This window comes from Echinops telfairi, unplaced genomic scaffold (assembly GCF_000313985.2).
Source record: "Echinops telfairi isolate 266 unplaced genomic scaffold, ASM31398v2 ScPeMD7_7412;HRSCAF=8450, whole genome shotgun sequence".
Classification (NCBI taxonomy): Eukaryota; Metazoa; Chordata; class Mammalia; order Afrosoricida; family Tenrecidae; genus Echinops; species Echinops telfairi.
Genome location: NW_022111312.1, coordinates 16981003 through 16999020, shown reverse-complemented (window position 1 = coordinate 16999020; position 18018 = coordinate 16981003). Strand labels below are relative to the sequence as shown.

Below are 18018 nucleotides of genomic sequence, written 5' to 3'. Positions count from 1 at the left end.
TGAGTCTGAAGAGGACTTTATGGATTGGTATTGGACATGTTGGCTAATATCAGACTTACGGACTTGATCTGGACTGGCTGGGATGTTTTCTTAATATACAATAACCCTTTGATATAAAGCTCTCTCTTACACACGAGTCTCCATGGATTGTTTCTTTAGTCCGCCCGGACTCACACGGGCTGGCTGTGAGGGTCACACACTCTCCGTTACAAAGGCTACTCACCACTGTGGAAACCCACCGAGACCATTCGGCCCGGCCCTGTAGGGTCACTGCAAGATAGAATCTACTCTGGGCAGTAGATTTCTAAGTGTGTCCGTGAGGGCCAGTAGGCCTTCACCACTGCATGTCCTTCTGTGAGTGACGAGACGTGATTTAAAGTAAGAAGTAAAATAGGATGCAAAGACTCATGATTTCCCACACTTGAGTCAAACACGCCCCACGCCCCACGCCCCAGCCCGCACCTCCCCACCAAAGGTTTTGTGAGAATCCAGTGAACCGCCCACCCCATCCCACCTCTAAAAAAGGTAGCATTGACAAAGTGGATCTTTAATTATATTAAAATCAGGAGGCTTAACTGAATGTATTGGCATTTAGACCAAGAAATTAATTGACATTCTATTAACCCCAACCAGCAAATTAATTCTTCCGTCTCAGACCTCATGCCCCGGAAGCCTGAAACACAATTACACAGCCATCGATTGAAGGCAGTGGCGAGCCCTCCTGCTCGCAAGTCTAACGGCTCAGCCTGAGGCAGCGGCAGCTTCTCCTCCCATCTCCTCTGTCCAAGGAGCAGAGCAGATAGACATTCCAGTCCTCCCCACACATCCATTCCTCGGGCCGGGGGTGGTTGAGAAATCCAGCCAGCAGGTGCGTCAGTGATCACACCAGCTATCCCCTCCACTGATCCATCATCCTAATTGCTTCTTCCCGGGAAGGCCAGGCCGGCAGCCCAAGGGCAGCGTGGGGAGGCCGTGGGCTGGTCAAAGAAGACAGAGGAGATGGGGCTTTGGTGGTGCCTAGTCTGCACGCTGAGCTGATGGTGGGATTCCAGGAGCCCAGGCCTCCCTGTGCTTGGCAGCGCTGTGTCCTGTTTGGCACTCGGGGTGGATGCAGCCTAGCCATCATCAGCTGGCAGTGACAGTACCACCTCCTTGAAGACCAAGCCCAAACCGACGCAAACCCATCGCCAGCAAACCATGCCCGTTCAGACTCTCAGGGCCCTCTACAGAGTCTCTGAGACCACAGACCTTCACAAAAGCAGACAGCCTCACCTGTCGCCCTTGGGACATCTGGTGGGTTTGAACCACCAACCTGTGTCCAGCAGCCCGATACCTACCTCCTTCCCTCTAAGACTCCACTCCAGACTGGCTGCCATGGAGCCAAAGCTGACACACTGTCTCCCTACAAGTCACAAGAGAACTGCCCCCTTTATGTTTCTCAGACTCAGCCTTTAGGGGACAGGAAGCCTCATCTTTCTCAAGTGAAGTGGCTGGTGAATTCATACCGCCGACCTCACGAATTGCCATGCACCACCAGGGCTCCTCGAAGACTCAACACCTCACTGCCATCGAGTCTACGCCGGCTCCTGGGGGTCCTCTAGGACAGGGCAGAACTGCCCCTGTGGGTCTCAGAGGCTGTAACTCTGTCCAGGAGCAGAAAGCCTGGTCCTCCTCCAGAGGAGCGGCTGGCGGGTTCATACCATGGACCTTGAGGCTAGCAGCCCACTGAGTAACCACTACACTAGGACCCACTTAATGCCATCAAGTCAACTCCGACTCATGGCAACCCTACAGCACAGGGCAGAACTGCCCCCATGGGTTTCAAGGTGGAAACTCTTGATGGGGGTGCAAAGCTCCGTCTTTCTTCCTGGGAGCTGGCCGGTGGTTTCGATCTGTGACCTTGCAGTAAGCAGCCCACAAACCCTTTCCATTCTGCCAAGACCAATTCCGAAAGCCCTGTCCCTGTGACCTGGCCACCTGGCCCCACCTGCTGAGGTATTCCGGAGGAGAGGAGCAGAAGTGGGGCAGGGCAGAGCAAACCGGCAGCCCTGAGCTGCCTGAATCAGCTGAGGAAGCAGTTTGTGGCTGAGAATTCCTGAGAGCTGCTTCTCAGGAGTCAGACCTTGGGGTGCGTCCCCCAAGAAAGCTGGAGGCATCTGCACTTAGAGCTGGTCTTCGGAGTTGGCCGCTGCGCTCTGGGGCCAGCTGGGAGGGAGATGGATCAGGGGAACTAATTGCTAGTAATTGGCCTGCTTTCCTTCCTTGCTAATTTCTCGCTCCTTCGGATGTTCTCTGCCCAGAGTGGTGCCCGGTCTCCATCAGAGGTGCTGAGCAGGGGTGGAGCTTCCAATGTCCCAGGGACCTGTTTATGCAGATGAGGCTGCTCCAGGACCACCCCCACCCTGCCAGGCTGCCTCTGACTTCAAATGGGATGGCTTGGTTTGGGGTTGAAGGAGGAGACTCCCCACAAAGAGAGAGGGAGGAAAAGTGAGGTTCCTCACCATCTCTAAGCCACTGTCTGCAAGCAAATCTCAGGCCATAGGGAAGAAGGGTCTTGTCCCAGCTTGTGCACCCATAAGGGGTGCCCTGAGATCCGGGGGGCTCCGGCTCGCCTCTGTGATCCTCCACCCCCACTCCCCCTTCAGCCCTCCTTCTTCGCTGGAAGCCCCTGCTGCCCAGGGAAAGGAGCCCCAGGCAGCCGCTCTGCCTTTGGGCTGGTTCTGCAGCACTGCAGTCGAGGTCCAGCATAGAACTGCCCCACAGCCTTCCCAGGGGCCCACTGGCAGGTTTGAGACTCAGACCTGGCAGTTTAGCAGGCCGTCGCTTAACCCAGGGTGCCACTAGGGCTCCTTGTGTGGTGTGGTGTCCACCCACTGCTGCCCGGTGGATTCTGACTCAGAGAGACCCCTCAGGACAAGGAAGCACTAGCCCATCGCATCTCCCAGCTCCCGCTGTTCCCCGCACAGGAGGGGCCCTGGTGGCGCAGGGGTTAAGCACCTGGCTGGGACCCAAAAGGTCCCCAGCTCAAACCATCTGGCGCAGCTCCTGGGGATAAAGATGGCGCCTTGGGAAAAGCCTGAGGCACTTGACTCTGTCCCCTAGGGACACGCGATTCTGGACCAACTCCAGGGCCAGGGATTGCTACGGAAGCAGACGGTCCCATCTTGCTCCCAAGGAGCAGCTGGTGGGCATGAACCACTGACCCAGCACTGAACCACTGAGAGTGGTGGGCAGCTGGACCGAGCCCTGTGCACCCTTCCCTTCACTGGGGGAAGTAATTTTGTAAACCCACTAATGCTAATGTTTAATACAGCAATGTGTAAAAGATCGCGATATCTGGCCTTATGAAAATACCTCCCATGGCAGCAGGGAGGGTGGGAAGTTGGCAAGCAATGTGTAAGGTGTGTGTTATTTGCAAAAACTGCATACATACATGCATGCATACATACGGCAAATTATCATTTACAGTGGATCTGTGTGAAACAGAAGCTGAAATTTCATCATAAAAGGGAGTCAATGAGATTTGATTGGGAATTATGTCTTATACATGAGGCTAAAGACTGAGAAGATAGGATTGTTTCACCTTAAATAAGCAAGGAGTTATTAGGACTGTGGGCTTATTCTCAGGGAAACAGAAACGGACTGAAGCCGATACTGATTGCTAAGCCAAGGTAATCTCCCTGAGAAAAGAAGTTCCCCCTCGTCTTGAACCGCTTTGGGAAACTGGTCTCAAAGGCTGCCCCGGCCGTGTGTTGGCTTCCTCGTCTCAGACCCTGGCCTGCCTCATGCAGCTGTGTCATCCTTGTCCTGAGTGTCCATGGGGACGTGGGGACCAAGGAAGCCACCCTCCACTCTCCAGGAGTCCCCTTATCCTTGACGTCATCACAGCTGGTGTCTGTGTGAGAACTCGCCGTCTCCTTCTGCAGTGGGCTTGGGTGGGGCCTGCCTGTTGCGTACACAGATCCAGGTCAACCATAGTGATGGCCCTCATGGCGGTCCTTCAAGGGGCCAGTGGTCCATGGGGAAGCTCGTTGCGTGAGGATCATCTGTGTTTGACTGGACCACCAGGCCATACATCCCTCCAGGATCCGGTTCAATTCTGTCCAACTCACAGGGAGCCCAGGGCCGTCAGGGCAGCGTTGGATCCCACGGGATTTACAGGGGTATGAAAACTTTGTTCTTAATTTGACATGACAGTGGTCGCATAAAATGCTTGACCTTTGGTGGTTGACAAAGATCACAAGATCTCCAGCTCTGCCCACGTCATGGGTGCATCCGACAGTCCCATCCTTGTTCTTTAGGGATGTGTGTTCCATTGTGAGCGTATATGTGTGCACATACATGCATGCACGCACACACACATACATACACATATACCCGTCCCTTACAGTCAGTCTGTGTGAGACAGGGCCTGAGATTCCATTATACAAGGCCTCCTTCTCCCTGCTGTGCTGCAACACAGACGGCGTGCCTGCTTGGTAAGCAAAGGTGCTTAGGCCTTCGGGGCCTGTGGGTCCCATGGTATTCTGATGCCTGGTGGTTGGAGGAGCGCCATGCTCAGGGGTTGGACAGTGGGTGCTGGTTCCAGTCTCTCTCACCCTATACCCTGCGTGTGAGTGTGCGTTTGTGCACGTGCGGTGGGTGTGAAAGTAAACAAGAGAAAGCACCCGCTCAGCGATGTCTCTGTGTACAGTTCAGGTGGGTGGGTGGCCTGCTCACCATGGCTGCGTCTTCGCCCCCGGAGTGCACCCCAGCCCAGCAAGAACCCATGTTCTCTCTACCCACCCGCCCCCTGGGACCCCTCCCCCAGGCCTTCACACCAAGGAGCTAGGGAGACAGGGAAGGGTGTGGTTTCTGACAAGAGACCCACTTGGTCTGTGGGGGACCCTCCAGGGCAGGGAGCCTGAATCCCAGACAGGAACTGGGTCTGAGGTCGTCTCTGGAGTTGCGGGCTGTGTTCTGGACCCTGATAGCGATTGGAGGGTGTCATTGGTGCTAACAGTGATGACAGGGTCCCACAGCGTGTGGGTGACAGGGTTCCCACAGTGTGAGGGTGACAGTCCCTTAAGGATGTCAAAATTAGGTCCTCAGTTCAGGGCTGGCCAAGCACAAGCCACCGGTCGAAGTTGCCTGCTGACCCCGTTCGCCAGTCCCTACTGTGACCTGCATTCTGGGTGCATGGCAAGAATGAGCCCTCACCCTCCCTAGCCTTCAGCTGGAGCCAACTGGTGCCCACTGCCAACAGAAGAATGTGGCTGACACCCCAGAGTGTCCGGGGAGAAAGGGCATGAGACGGCCTTGGGAGCCTTACAAGGTCAGCCCTGCTCTGTCCACAGGGTCACTGTGAGTCAGAGTCAGCTCAACGGCATGGCATGTCACTTTGCTTGGGTTCACCGGTGCTGGGTTTGGGCCCGTGGTTGAAGGCACTGTGCCCACCCATGTCCTTGAGAGCCTTTCTGTTTTTCTCTCCCCAAGCTGCGTGCTCTTTTCCAGGGACGGGTCCCTCCGGAGAGCATGTCCAGCAGGTGGGCGAAGCCCCATCACCCGGAATCTAAGGGGCATTCTAGCCGTCCTTCTTCCCACGCAGATGTGCTGGTCGTCCTGGCCATCTGTGCGTATTCGATGCTGCTTTCGCCAACGCCTTCGTCACTGTCCAACTTTGACGCGCAAACGAAGTGATTGAAATCACCGCGTCTGGGGCCAGCTGCACCTCAGTCTTCAAAGGGGCATCTTTGCTCATTAGCCCTGTAACGAGGTCTCCCACAGCAGACTTGCCCAGTGCAGCTCCTCATTGGATGACTGGATTGCTGCGTCTGCGGGCGTGGGTGGTGGGTCCGTGTGCAATGACGTCCTTGGCTTCAGCATCTTCTGCTTGCCTTGATGCTGTCTCTCGTCCCGTAGTGCGGACGTGTGTCCCTCTGCACCGCAGGCTGAGTGCTGTGAGCGTCGTCCGCAGTGCTCTCGGGTCCCCTTCCCTTCAGCAAGTGAGGTCGTGCCGCCTCCACGTCACGGGGTGTGCGTCAGCCTCCCTCTGACCCTGATCCTCCGATTCTTCTTCTTTAAAAAAAAATTATTGGGGGCTGGTACAACTCTTATCACAATCCGTCCATCCATCCATTGTGTCGAGCACATCTGTACACTTGTTGCCACCATCGTTCTCAAAACATTTGCTTTCTGCTTGAGCCCTTGGACTCATCTCCTCCCAACTCTGCTTCACGGAGCCTCGTTTCTCTGATTACGTCCTCGGCGTACAGACTGAATCGTAGGGAGGGAGGGTTCGTACATCTCTCATACATCCCAAGGTTCGACGTATCCCTTTCTGGGTTCCGCATTGGGCAGTCATCCTCTGGGTCTTTGCGAAGGGTCTGCATGAGGCCCGTTGGAGTTTGGAGGATTCCCGTTCTTCACCGTGCCGTCTCCAGTTCGTTGTGATCCACACGGTCCAAAGGCTTTGCTTTGCGAGTCAAACACAGGTAAACATCCTCCAAGTCGCCTCTTCTTTCAGCCAAGGTCCACCTGATGTCAGCAGTGACAGCCCACTTCCCTCGTCCTCCTGCGGGTCTACTTTGAATGTCCGCGCGCTCTGCAGGTGTGCTGCCGCCACCTACACACACAGGGTTGGTTCTGACTCACAGTGACGGCGCGCACGCAGAAGGAGGCACTGCCCGGCCCCTCTGCATCCTCACACTGCCAGCGATGCCTGAGCCAGTTGCCCCAAGCAATGCCTCCGTCCTCCTCCTGGAAGGCAAGCCAGGTGGACTCCAGAAGCACCACTTGAGAGAATGAAGGATGAGGGAGTGGAGGAAGCGTTGGGCTGGAGAGCAGTGGGGCCCAGAGGCGAAAGGAGGAACAGGCTCAGGTCTCCTCCCATGGCTCTCTGGTTAGCAGACCGCCGCGCATGCTGAGGGAGACATAGAGGACATGGGGAGACAAGTTTACAGCGACAAAAACCTCATTATAAAGTACATACATTAAAAGGATCCTGCATATTTCACTTCATAATGAAAGGTTTTTATACTGAAAATGCTAATGAAAAAGTTCAAAAGAAGATGTCAGTAAAGGAAGCCTTTAATGCTGTGATAATGTCTGAGAAGACACACTTTGCTTGAGTAATACCCTTATTTTCATCTTGAAGACGAGCTGTGAAGGCAGGGAGGAGGAGGGGGCGCGGGGAAGGACGCAGCTCCTAGGCTCTTTGCGGGAGACCAAGGCTGGTGCTTCACATCTACACAACGCCACTGCCGGGGGCGGGGTAGGGGGACATTGGCTGGGTGGAGAGTCTCCTCAGAGGGCTGCATGCAGGCTCTTGTCCCCTTCCACAGCCATCCGTTCAGCATGCATCTCTCACACTGAATCTGTTCGTCCCCAGACTCTTGTGTCTACAGTCCCAGCAGGTTCTGCAGACCTGAGACAAGGACTCGGGGTGGGGGATGGGGTGGGAGGTGGGGAAAAGCCCGAAAGATGATCACATGCTGAGAAGTCACCTGAAAGAACTTCCGGGGTCCCTACAGCAGTTGGGGGGCCTTGAGGGATGGAGTGAATCGCATGACACAAGACCTTCCAAGGGTCCTACAGTGGTGGGGGACTTGGTGTAGACCATGCTCCAGGCTCTGTCTGCTGACACGGTTGGGGCGGGGGGCAGACTTCCTCCTCCTGCACCATCAGGCTTCGAGGAATCGAGGCCCATGGGAGGGAGGCATGCTCAGCTCTGTGCCTGGGCCAGGTGACCCCAGGGGCCCTGCAGGGCCATCAAGGCAAGTAGCAGGTACAGATCTTTAGAACATGGGGCGGGATGGTTGGGGGCAGCGGAGAGGGGCTGTGGTAATGAGGTGCAGAATGACCAGGGGGCTCACTCACTCCAGCCAGCTCTGCCCGCATGGAGACCTGTGCCCAGCTGCCGCTTTCCCAGCTGCCCTGTGCCCATGATGGGCTTCACATCTCGCCACCCTGGTCTGGGAGCTCTGCTGACACCTGCTGGGCATCCCAGCAATACCCAGGGCGCATGGAGGGGATGCCCAGGGGTGCACCGGCCGGGAAACCAACCTAGGTCACAAGTCCTACCCCTGCCCTCTCTGTGCTTGTCACCGTCTCTGCTCAAGTGGCCCCCAGAAATCACACTGATGGATTTTTTTTTTTGTGGGGGGGCCTCAATCTCCGTCGAGGGCCGTAGACTGCTACCAGGCATTTCACCTGTAAGCGCATGTTCACAGTACCACCTGGGAGACGGAACGTCACTCTCAGCCTCCCCCACCCACAGCAGTCACGCCTCGGAAGCAGGCGCTCCCGTGGGTGGCAGCAGAGTGAAGCTGGGTGTGTGTGTGCTTGTTAAGGGCCCAGTGTATCCATTGTGTTGCTTTCTAGCCTGGAATAAAGCAAAGGTAGCCGTAGGGGGCCCAGGCTTGTGCCTCACACCCGCCGCTCTGAGTCGCTCTCGGGCCGACAGACCGGAGTCTAGACGGCCTTCCTCTCTGCTGATTTGGAAAGAAGGTTCCCACTGGGAGGAGTACTTTCTGGATGATGGTGAAGACTGAGCAAGATTAGGGAGATGCTGCGGTCAGCCCGACTCAATGACCCTGAGCCCCTGCCACAGGTGCTGCCCTGCATGGTCCGTCCCGCCTACCGAGTGGCTCCTGCTTCCCCGCTGACCCTCTGAACCCTGGACTTTTCTAGCCACGTGTCTTTGCTGACTCAGCATCTGCAGGTCTTGGGTAGCATGCTGAGGCCGGCAGGCTCCCCGTTGGCCGGTGTTCACAGGTCTGTCTTCCCAGCTGGCCTCTGTCTGGAAGCTCCATGGGAGCCCGGCCCCAGGGGTGACCTGGAGACATAGCTTCCACTGGGGCTACCAGTGTGGGCTCTGCTGGGCGGTACCCCCAAACGCCACAGGGACCCTGCTGGGAAGCAGGTGTTTGAGGGGCACATCAGGGCCTGAGTGGGCCTCAGGCCACACTGGACAGGGAGCACAGCAGGGGCAGCCCAGAGAGCTCCTTCTCTGGTGCATGTGGGGGCCTTGGCAGCAGCCAGACAGCGGGGGCTCAGAAGCTCAGCTGGGGGATGGAGGTCAGCACACTCACAGGGTGCCATGGGGACAAGGCATGACCATCAGTTTGCACAAAGATGGCATCCAGGGAGCCCGTGGGGTACATGTGGGGCCCCACGAGTCAGGGGTTGGTCCGTTTGGGTTCAGGACCGACTGATGATGCGTGAGGCCAAGGGAATGTCATTGGTCACATCGAGGACACATTGTTCACCGTGGAATCTCAACTCCGAGGCATTTCTCACAGAGACAGTGTACACACACACACACACACACACACACACACACACACGGAAGTGCTGCCCTGTCCGAGGTCACCCCAGGCCCCTCACAGCTGCTCTCTTTCTCTCCTTCCAGCGTGGGCACCGCCTCCTACGAGGTCATGCAGGTGGACGTGGAGATCTCAGAGCCCGGAGACCCTCCGGCCACACAGCTGGTCACCTGGCAGGTGGAGTACCCGGGAGGGTTCACCTCAGACCTGGGAGTGTCCAAGATCTACGTGAGCCTGAAGGACATCATTGCAGTGACCCCGCTGGCCATGGTAAGCAGGCCCCAGCTCCTGGAGCTGATGGGACGTGGGAGGGAGTGTGCCGGCCATGGCAAGTGTGGAGGAGACGCGTAGCCAAATGATGTCCCAGGAGTGTTCTTGGGGAGTGCCCAACCTGTGGGTGTTGGTGCTGTGGTTTCACCGGCGTGGGAGTGAAAGTCGGCAGAGCTCTGTGGCCTTCCACCCAACAATCCCACGAGTCTGTGCGCCGACGTGGATGGCCGTCCACACAAGGTGCCACCAGCACTTGCCCGTCTCCCTCCCTGCGTGTCCTGTGTCCCCTTGCCATTTGCTCCTGCCCGCCGAGCTCTCTCCCCCAGCAAACTCAGTCCTTTTGGTCTTGGCTGGTGGCTGTGCTCAGGAGATTATCCCCCCTGGACCGAAAGTCGAGCACGGGAAGGACTGAGTTCATTTCCAGGCCTGCTGTGCGTGTCTGGGAGCCCCACCCACGCCTGTCGGCCAGCGGGCAGGCCCGGCCATGGTTGTGATTGAGCGTGCCGTTTCTGCCATCGCAGACTCTTGCTGAGCGGGTCAGCAGGGGAAGCCAGGCACCACCTCCTTCTTCTGGTTTCGGGGATGAGTTTCTGCCATGATCAGGAAAACAGGCTGATGACGTGATGTGTTCGCTTGTCTCACGCACTGGAAACCACATGGGACCAGGGTCTCCACACAAGTAGATCCCTGGGCCAGAGAGATGGTGTGGATGGGGGAAGCCTGGTGGGGAAGGTGCCCCGCCCCTGCCCAGTCTAGAGGGCCACCGGTGTCCGGCAAGCAGTCAAACCAAGCCACGTGCAGACTGCACGCTGACTCACCACAAACCCCTGTGGGTTTGTGAGACTGTAACCGTTCACGTGAGTAGAAAGCTCAGTCTTTCTTCCCCAGAGAGGCCACTGGTTTTGAACTGCAGACCATGCGGATCCAAAACCCAGCACATAACCACCACCCCAGCAGGGCCCCTGCAACCAGCCCAGGGCACTGGTGAATCGCCCATCGTGATGTGGCGACGTTGCCTCTGCCTTCCCCCGTCCAGCGTTAGCCCTTGGCCACGAGTCCTTTACACACCATCGGGGCCCCTTCTGATCACCCCCCTCACCCCAATGGCTCGGTCTCACCTTTGGACCAACCAGGGCTTAATGAGGGGTCTGCAGAACATGCTTCTAAAGTCGGCTTCTACATGTGGGGCACCCATTGTTTTTAAATAGATACAGCAAAGTACCACCTAGCGGAGCCACCCGTCTGTGAAAGCCGCCCCTGTGCGCTGATCCCTGGGGTGGGAAGGGCCGGTGAGGTCCCTGCAACTCGGGGACAGAGGTGGCTTCCGCCCCTAGAAGGCTCGGCCCTCGGTTCCCATCGTCCACAGGAAGGTGGGCCAGCCCTGACCTAGCCTCGCTCTGCCGCCTAGACCCTGGTGTGTAGCTCCGCCTTCTCCCAGGAATCTTCCAGAACATTACTGAGCAATCGCTTCAGATGCCCTTTCATCATGCGGATGCGGGACGTGTCTGTTTGCAGACAATCATCGGAGCCTCCTCCTGCCGCAAAATTGCTTTTCCTGTCGCCAGTGAAGGGTGGGTTAACCTATTGGTGGATGCCTGGCACCCCCGCCCCCCTGCCATCAGTTAGCAAACATGACGAGGGTTATTCTGTAGTGCCGAGAAGACACCGGGATCAATCTCTACAGGAAGGCAGCGCTGACAGTTGGCTAGTGATAGGAAGTTGATGATCAGGCTGTTCGCTCAGACTCGCCGGGGTGGGGTGTCGGGTGTGACCGGGGCCCAGCCGGCCATTTATTCAGATGGCAGGCAGTGGGGCCCCAACCCCCTCCTCTCCGTGAGACGGTCCATGGTCCCACTTCCACGTACAGAGTGATTATGGGAATCCCCTGCCCGTCGGGGGAGCTTTCAGCTCCAGCCTCCCAGCGGTGTCCCGGGCTGTGCGCACCCAGCCTGGGGTCCCCTTTGCCCGCTGCACTCAGCAGCACCCTGAAAGCTAGGTGTCATCGAGTTGGTTCCGACTCAAGGCAGCCCCGCGTACAAAGAGAGCGAGCCCTTTAGAAGGAAACCCTTGGAAAGAGCACCCCTGCCCCGCACTGTCCTCGCAGTGATGTGGGCCTATTGCGGCGGCCACTGGGTCAGCTCATCTTGTCCAGGGTCTGCTTGGTCGTGGAGGCTCCTCATTACCAATGGGATGCCCTTTCTCAGGGATCGACCTCTCCGGGTAACGTGGGTGGGTCTGTCCTGACGACGTGTCCCGGGGCAGCGAGATGAAGGCTCGTCAGCCTCGCTTCTAAGGACCCCCCCAGACGGCTGTCCTTCCAGCTTGTCCTTTTGGTGGTCAGTGCCTGTGGAATGTTCTTTGCCACCACTGTTCACTCCAACGTGCACTGGTTGTCCAGCGGTGCTTCCTGTTCACACGGCAGGTTTGGTGTGCTTACAAGGCGACGGGAAACACCGTGGCCCGAGTCAGCCTCACTCACTTGCATCCTCTGAGCGTCTTCAAGCTGCTTCACAAGCCACAAGAACCCCACCTCTCGGGAGAACCAGCTCTCCCTCTGTGGCCACGGGACACTTCCTCGCCTTCCATCGCCCCCTCTTGCTGCGCCACATGTGGGGGTTTGAGACTGTGTAAGCCCAGAGTTGGCATACCAGATAAGCCTCCGCTGACCCTGACACTGCTTGGGAGTTGCAGTTAGCTCAAAGCAACGCACCCCGCACCCCCGGAAGGGTGGACTAAATGTGGCCGTGTTTCATCGTCCAGGTGAAGAACTCCCAAGGTGAGCAGGCAGGGCTGGCATCGTTCCCACCTCATTGGAGATCCAAGTTGCCAATTGGTTCTCTCCTTCAGAAGTCGAGGTTCATGGCTTCTCTCCCCAAGGTGGCCTCGTGGTCCAGGATAGCTGCTGGACTGCCAGCCATCGTGTCCATGTGCTGTGTACTTGAGGCAAGAGAACTTACAAAGAATCCGATAGAGAAATCCCCTTGCCCATTCAAGGAGGAAAGAAATTAATCCACCGTGATATATCCAGCTACATCCAGTTGGCGGTAACCTATGGATCTGATCACACAAATGCAGAGCAATTATGATAAATGGAAGAGATTGTTGACTGTTGTCAAGGATCTTGTTTGACTCGGCTCCCGCACCCACACTTCCAGAAGCAGCGGTCAAGGGATCAAGGACATTCTACCCCGGAAACATCAGCTGCAAAAGACCCCTTCGGAGTATTGAAGATCAAGAATGTCACTTTGAAGGCTATGTTAGTCCGGGTTGACCAGAGAAACAAATCTAGAGACACTGGTATGTGGAAGAGAGAACTGAATATCAAAGAGCAATTGTACATTACGAAAACATCCAGGCCCAGTCCAGATCAAGTCCATAAGTCCGTTATTACTGCATATGTCAATACTAGTCCATAAATTCCTCTTTAGACTCACACAGCCACGCAAATGATGCTGAACGCAGGAAGATCACAGGCCAGTAGGTAGAAAGTCTTGTGGATCCAGTGGTGGTGGAAGCATCTCAGTGCTGGCATGGGTCTCTATGTGGCTCCTCCAACTCCAGAACTCTGGTTCCATCAATGTCAGTCCATGTGGCTTGTCCGCAGGAAGGCGAAGCAGAGAGAGAGGGTCTGGCCTCCAGTGAGCTGTTTATCTTCATTGCGCCTCCAGATGAGGTCATCAAACTGTGGCCCGACTGACAGGCTAGCCTCCACCCCGTGCCTCTTCATAGTCTCAAGTTGACACCCGACTCTGTAAGGGCCACTGGGGTGTAGGTGAGCCGATCCAGGGCATGCTCAATCACCTCGTGTGCATGTGAGAGCCAGACAGAGAAGAAGGAAGACCGACCGGTGAAGAACGGATGCCCTTGGATGATGGCACAAGCGAAGGACACTGCATACGCCCTTCGCTGCAGGAGAGCAAGCAGGTCTGTCAGAAGGGCGCACAGCCAGCATGCATCTTCGCAGTGAGGCCGGCAAGACTCTGTGGGAGGTACTGAGACACGTCATCAGGAGGGGCGCCAGTCCCTGGAAAAGGACATCACGCTTGGTCAAGTATATGATGCTCAGCAAGGTGCTCTGACATCGTGGTGGCAGCCACAGGCTCAAACATGGCAGCCCCAGTGGGGATGGTGCAGGACAGGGGGTGCTGTCCCGTCACACATGGGCTCCCACTGGACCGGACGCGGTGGGTATGTGCGGTGCAGAAGGTCTCGGTCTTGCAAAATGCTGCCGTGTGGTCTCCAGCTTTGACCACCAAGGCCGATTCCGCAACGGCTTGTTCTTCCTTGTTTCCCGTGCTTGCATTCTCCCATTGCTATCCGTTCTTCATAGCTGATCGATCTTAGACTGAGGGAGTCGGGGAAATTATCTCTGTTTTCTGCATCAGTGGGTGTTGTGTACATTTGTATGACAGCCATATTAGCTGGTCTTCATTTAGGCATATTGGTATTAACCTATCACGGACAGCACTGTACCCCGGGATTGATCTCAGATGTTCCTGTTCACCATGAGTGGGAGGCCACTCTTCTTCAATAAGTCGTTCCCGCCAGAGGAAACCACATGACTGTTGGTGTAACACGGCCAATCCTGGTCCAGTCGGCTCACCAAGGCCTGGGATATTGCCCTGTAGGCGTCCCATTTAATTCTGCATGACTTCCAATTTGCCTGCACGTGTGCTTCAGACATTCCACATTCTGGGTGCTAACGAATGTTTGCATGTTTGCCGCTGTTTCTTCCCTTGGTGAGTTGTGCCCGGCCAGCAAAGAAGGCCCCCAAAGCTTTGCTCCCTCCGCGCCCCTCCAGGTCACCTCTGCTCTGAGGAGGCAGCTCTCCCTCAGCTGTGAGGGGCTCAGCTTCCAGCGCTGCGTCAGACAATGCTCGGCTGCTCTTCACAGGCTCTCGCTTGCCAGTTCTAACAGTGGGAAGCCGTTGTCGTTGTCGTTGTTGTTAGGTGCCATCAAGCCCGTTCCACCTCACAGCAAACCCCATGTACGGCCCGCAGCAGAGCACCGCCCGGCCGTGTGGTGTTGAGACCATCCTTGCAGCCACTGCCTCCGCCCAAGCCATCGAGTGTCTTCCTGGTCTGTGTTTTCTCTTTTCTCTCCCTGCTGGCTCTCCATCTGACTGACCGGAGAGCTATTCCAGGACTGGTCCCTTATGGTCACATGTCCAGTGAGCACCGCTGGAAGCACTTACTGGCTCAACCCAAGCTTCCCTGAAAGCCCGTGAGAGCCAGGCTGCCTCGGGTCTGCGGGTCGCTCACATTCCCCGTCGTTGGCAGGACACACTGGTCACTTTTCTATCTGCTGCCTGCCTAGTGGCAAAAAGGGGAGCTACCGCTTCAGGAGTAATCTCAGGGAAGAGGGGCGCTCCACTCTTCAACACGGGCAACAGCATAATGAACGTCGTGAATGCCATTCCTTTTTCACCTGAAAACGGGTCCCTCACCCCTCTGTCTTATTGAGGTGCAGTGTCAGCACCGGACACCACGGATTGCCTTGCCGTCCTGCCTTCCTCGGGTGCAGCCTCTCTCCCTCTCCACGTCCCTGCCACGTCCCTCCCTCTCCTCTCTCCACCTTTCCTTCTCTCTCGGGATTCCGCTGGCTCAGGTTCTCCTGCGTGAGCCACACCTGGACAGGGACGAGTCCTGCCCACGTTGCATCCATTGAGTGTCTTAGGGAGTGGGGCCGAGGGAGGTGTGCCCCTCCCAACCCAGGGCAAGGCCTCTCACAGAGCCCATCCCCTCTGCTGCCCCGTCGGCGTGCGCTCCAGCGAGGGGTCACACCCAGCTGCAAGGCAGGCTGGGAGGGGGAGCTGTGTATTCGGGGTGACCACATGCCCAGCTAAGAACATAGTGCAGCAGAAGGAAGGAATGTGTGTATGGGGGGTGGGAGGAGAGGCTGGCTGTATCTGAGATTGTCCTGACCAGCAGATATTGTCCCCGATGAGAAAGGCCATCCTGAGCTATCCAGGGCAGCAGAGGGGCTGGATTTGGTGAAAGACCACGCCCCAGGCGGGGAAGGACAGGAGCCCTCCGGGCGTCGTGGTTACACATTGGTTAATTGGACTGCTACCTGCAAAGCCAGCCATTCAAAACCACCAGCTGCTCGGAGAGAGAAAGACGAGGTTGTCTGCTCCGATGAAGAGTTACTATCTCAGAAACCCGCAGGGGGCAGTTCTGCCCTGGCCCACAGGGCGCTGTGAGTCAGAACTGGCTCGATGGCACTGGGTTTGCAGCCTCTCACTTGCTTATGGGCAGTGCCAGCAGTTAGCACGCTCACTGTTAACTGAAAGTTCGGTGGGTGGACACCTGGGAGGGAAGGCCTGGTGACTCCCTGCTGAGAAACCAGCCAGAGGCCACCCTGGGAAGTGCCGTTCCACCCCAACTCTCGGCGGGGGCACTGTGGGTCAGATGGACCTGGCAGCAGCCAGACTTAGGACAGGCCTTGGCGGCATCCTGGAAGGACCCTCTGAGGCAGTGGACATAGGTGTGGAGGACAGACCAAACCAAATATGACCCTCACCTTCAGACCCTCGGACATCCCCCACGCACCTTCCTAAGACCCCTAGACAGACGTGAAATGTGCCAGGTGTTGACTGATGGGTTCGCCTCTGGCTGGGCTTCTGACACCCAGACCCTCGCAATGCACTGGCCCTGATCCCTCGAGAGGAACGTTCAGAAATAAAACCTCTGAATCAGAGAGGGCTCCGTGCATTGTCGGGTTCTTGACACTGATTGCCAAATGCACTCCGGAATGTTTAACCAATTTACGGTTCACCATCCTGCCTGCTGCGTCTAATTACACCCCATTTCCTTACCACGTCACTGACATGGGGTATGAAGGTTGTTTTAAGTGGGTAGTGTATCCAGGGGAAGCCGTCTCTCCGTGCTGCCTTCTTTCGCCTCCTTGCCTCCTTAAGGGTTTGCGCCTGGCCCTCCTCCCTGTCCTGCTGAGAATCGAACTTTCATTTGCGGAAATGTTGTGACTCCCCTGTTAACGCTGGGAACCTTTGGATTGATGGACCGCAAACAGCCCTCCCAGCTTCTGGCCTGCCTTCCAGCTCTGCGGGTGGGGTTCTTTCGAAAGGATTCCTGGTGGTGCAGCACATTGAGCGCTCCCCAAGAGGTCAGCAGTCCGAACCCACCAGCCACCCCGTGAGCAAAAGGGGCTGGCAGGCAGTTTCTGGAAGGAAGGCCGCCTGGGAAACCTGGGGGGGCAGGTCTGCCCCGTGTTACGGGCCCTTAGAGGTCAGAATCACCCTGAAGTGCCGGGCTGCTGTGGGGCTATTCTTTGGCTGGCAGGAGAAGTTCATGCTCCTTGGTTTGATCTTCAAGTTGCCAAATACATCGACCTTCTCCATAAACACTCGTCCTCTTCCCGTAATGGCCTCCGAGAGGTAAGACGGGGGTGTGCTCCGTTTGCTTCTGTCCATGGGAAGCTCTGGGTGTTCAAGTGCCCATGCAGGGCTTCTTCCTAAGAGGCGGTTTGGCGCTCAGTGCCCTCCGTCAGTGCCGATCCCCAGGGGCCTGAGAGAGTAGAACTTTCCCACTGGGGGTAGCGCCTGTCATCTCTGTAGTAGGGAGCCCTGATGCACTTTGTGTTGAACACCGGGCGGCTCATCTCAAGGTCAGCAGTTCAAACCCACCAGCCGCTTCGCTGGAGAAAGATGAGGCTATCTGGCCCTGTGAAGACTTAGTCTCGGAAGCCCACAGGGGCAGCCCCACCTGTCCTGTCGGATCACCCTGAGTCGGAACCAAATGGGTCGATGGTGGTGAGTTTGGGTTTGGGGGCGTCTTCCCGAGAGTGGTCACCAGGTCTCTTCTCCCACCGATCTTTCTGATTAGTGGCCACGCACGTGGCCCTCGCACTACCAGAGCTTCCCAAGCAGGCCCCGTCCTCCTGGGGCAGCCGTGTTGGGAGAGGCAGCGGCGGGGACAGCTTTGTGGTTCTGCGTAGGCCCCGTGGTCGGTGTGAGGTGCCCAGCCCCTGCTTCCCTCCTCCACCCACGATGCGTGGTTTCGTCTCCTGACAAGCTCTGGGGGGAGGGGCAGAGATGCATCTGCGCTCAAAGCCAGTTTTCCAAAGCAGGCTTTTCTTCCAGGGTTTGCATTTTCCCCTGTGAAGTCTGTGGCCTTGAAGGCTTCTCTCTCTCTCTCTCTGCTTTCTTGTTCAGGTATATACTTGTGGATGGTGTTTGTGCATGTGTGTAAAAGAGAGAGAGATTCTTTCTTCCCACCAATCAGTGTGTGGCTGTCCTTCTGATCTATGAACACATGCCGCTGCTGCCTGGCGGCAGGGGTGGTGGTGGTGTTATAATTATCTAAATGAGAGGACCCATTTCCTGGGGGGGCCCCCTCCAACCTCCTTCTCTCCTGCCCACTTCCTGAATCACCAACACACATACACACACACACACACACACACACACACACACACACACACA

The 18018-nt window shown here is 56.7% G+C and overlaps 1 protein-coding gene across 1 annotated transcript in view; it reads left to right on the top strand.

Moving 5' to 3' along the window:
* Window positions 1-18018, top strand: part of TMEM132D (transmembrane protein 132D) — a 282917-nt gene that overhangs the window by 178220 nt on the left and 86679 nt on the right. Inside the window, exon 4 of the mRNA XM_030887438.2 lies at window positions 9392-9575. Coding sequence (XP_030743298.1) covers window positions 9392-9575 — 184 coding nt within the window. The remainder of the gene's footprint in view (window positions 1-9391; window positions 9576-18018) is intronic.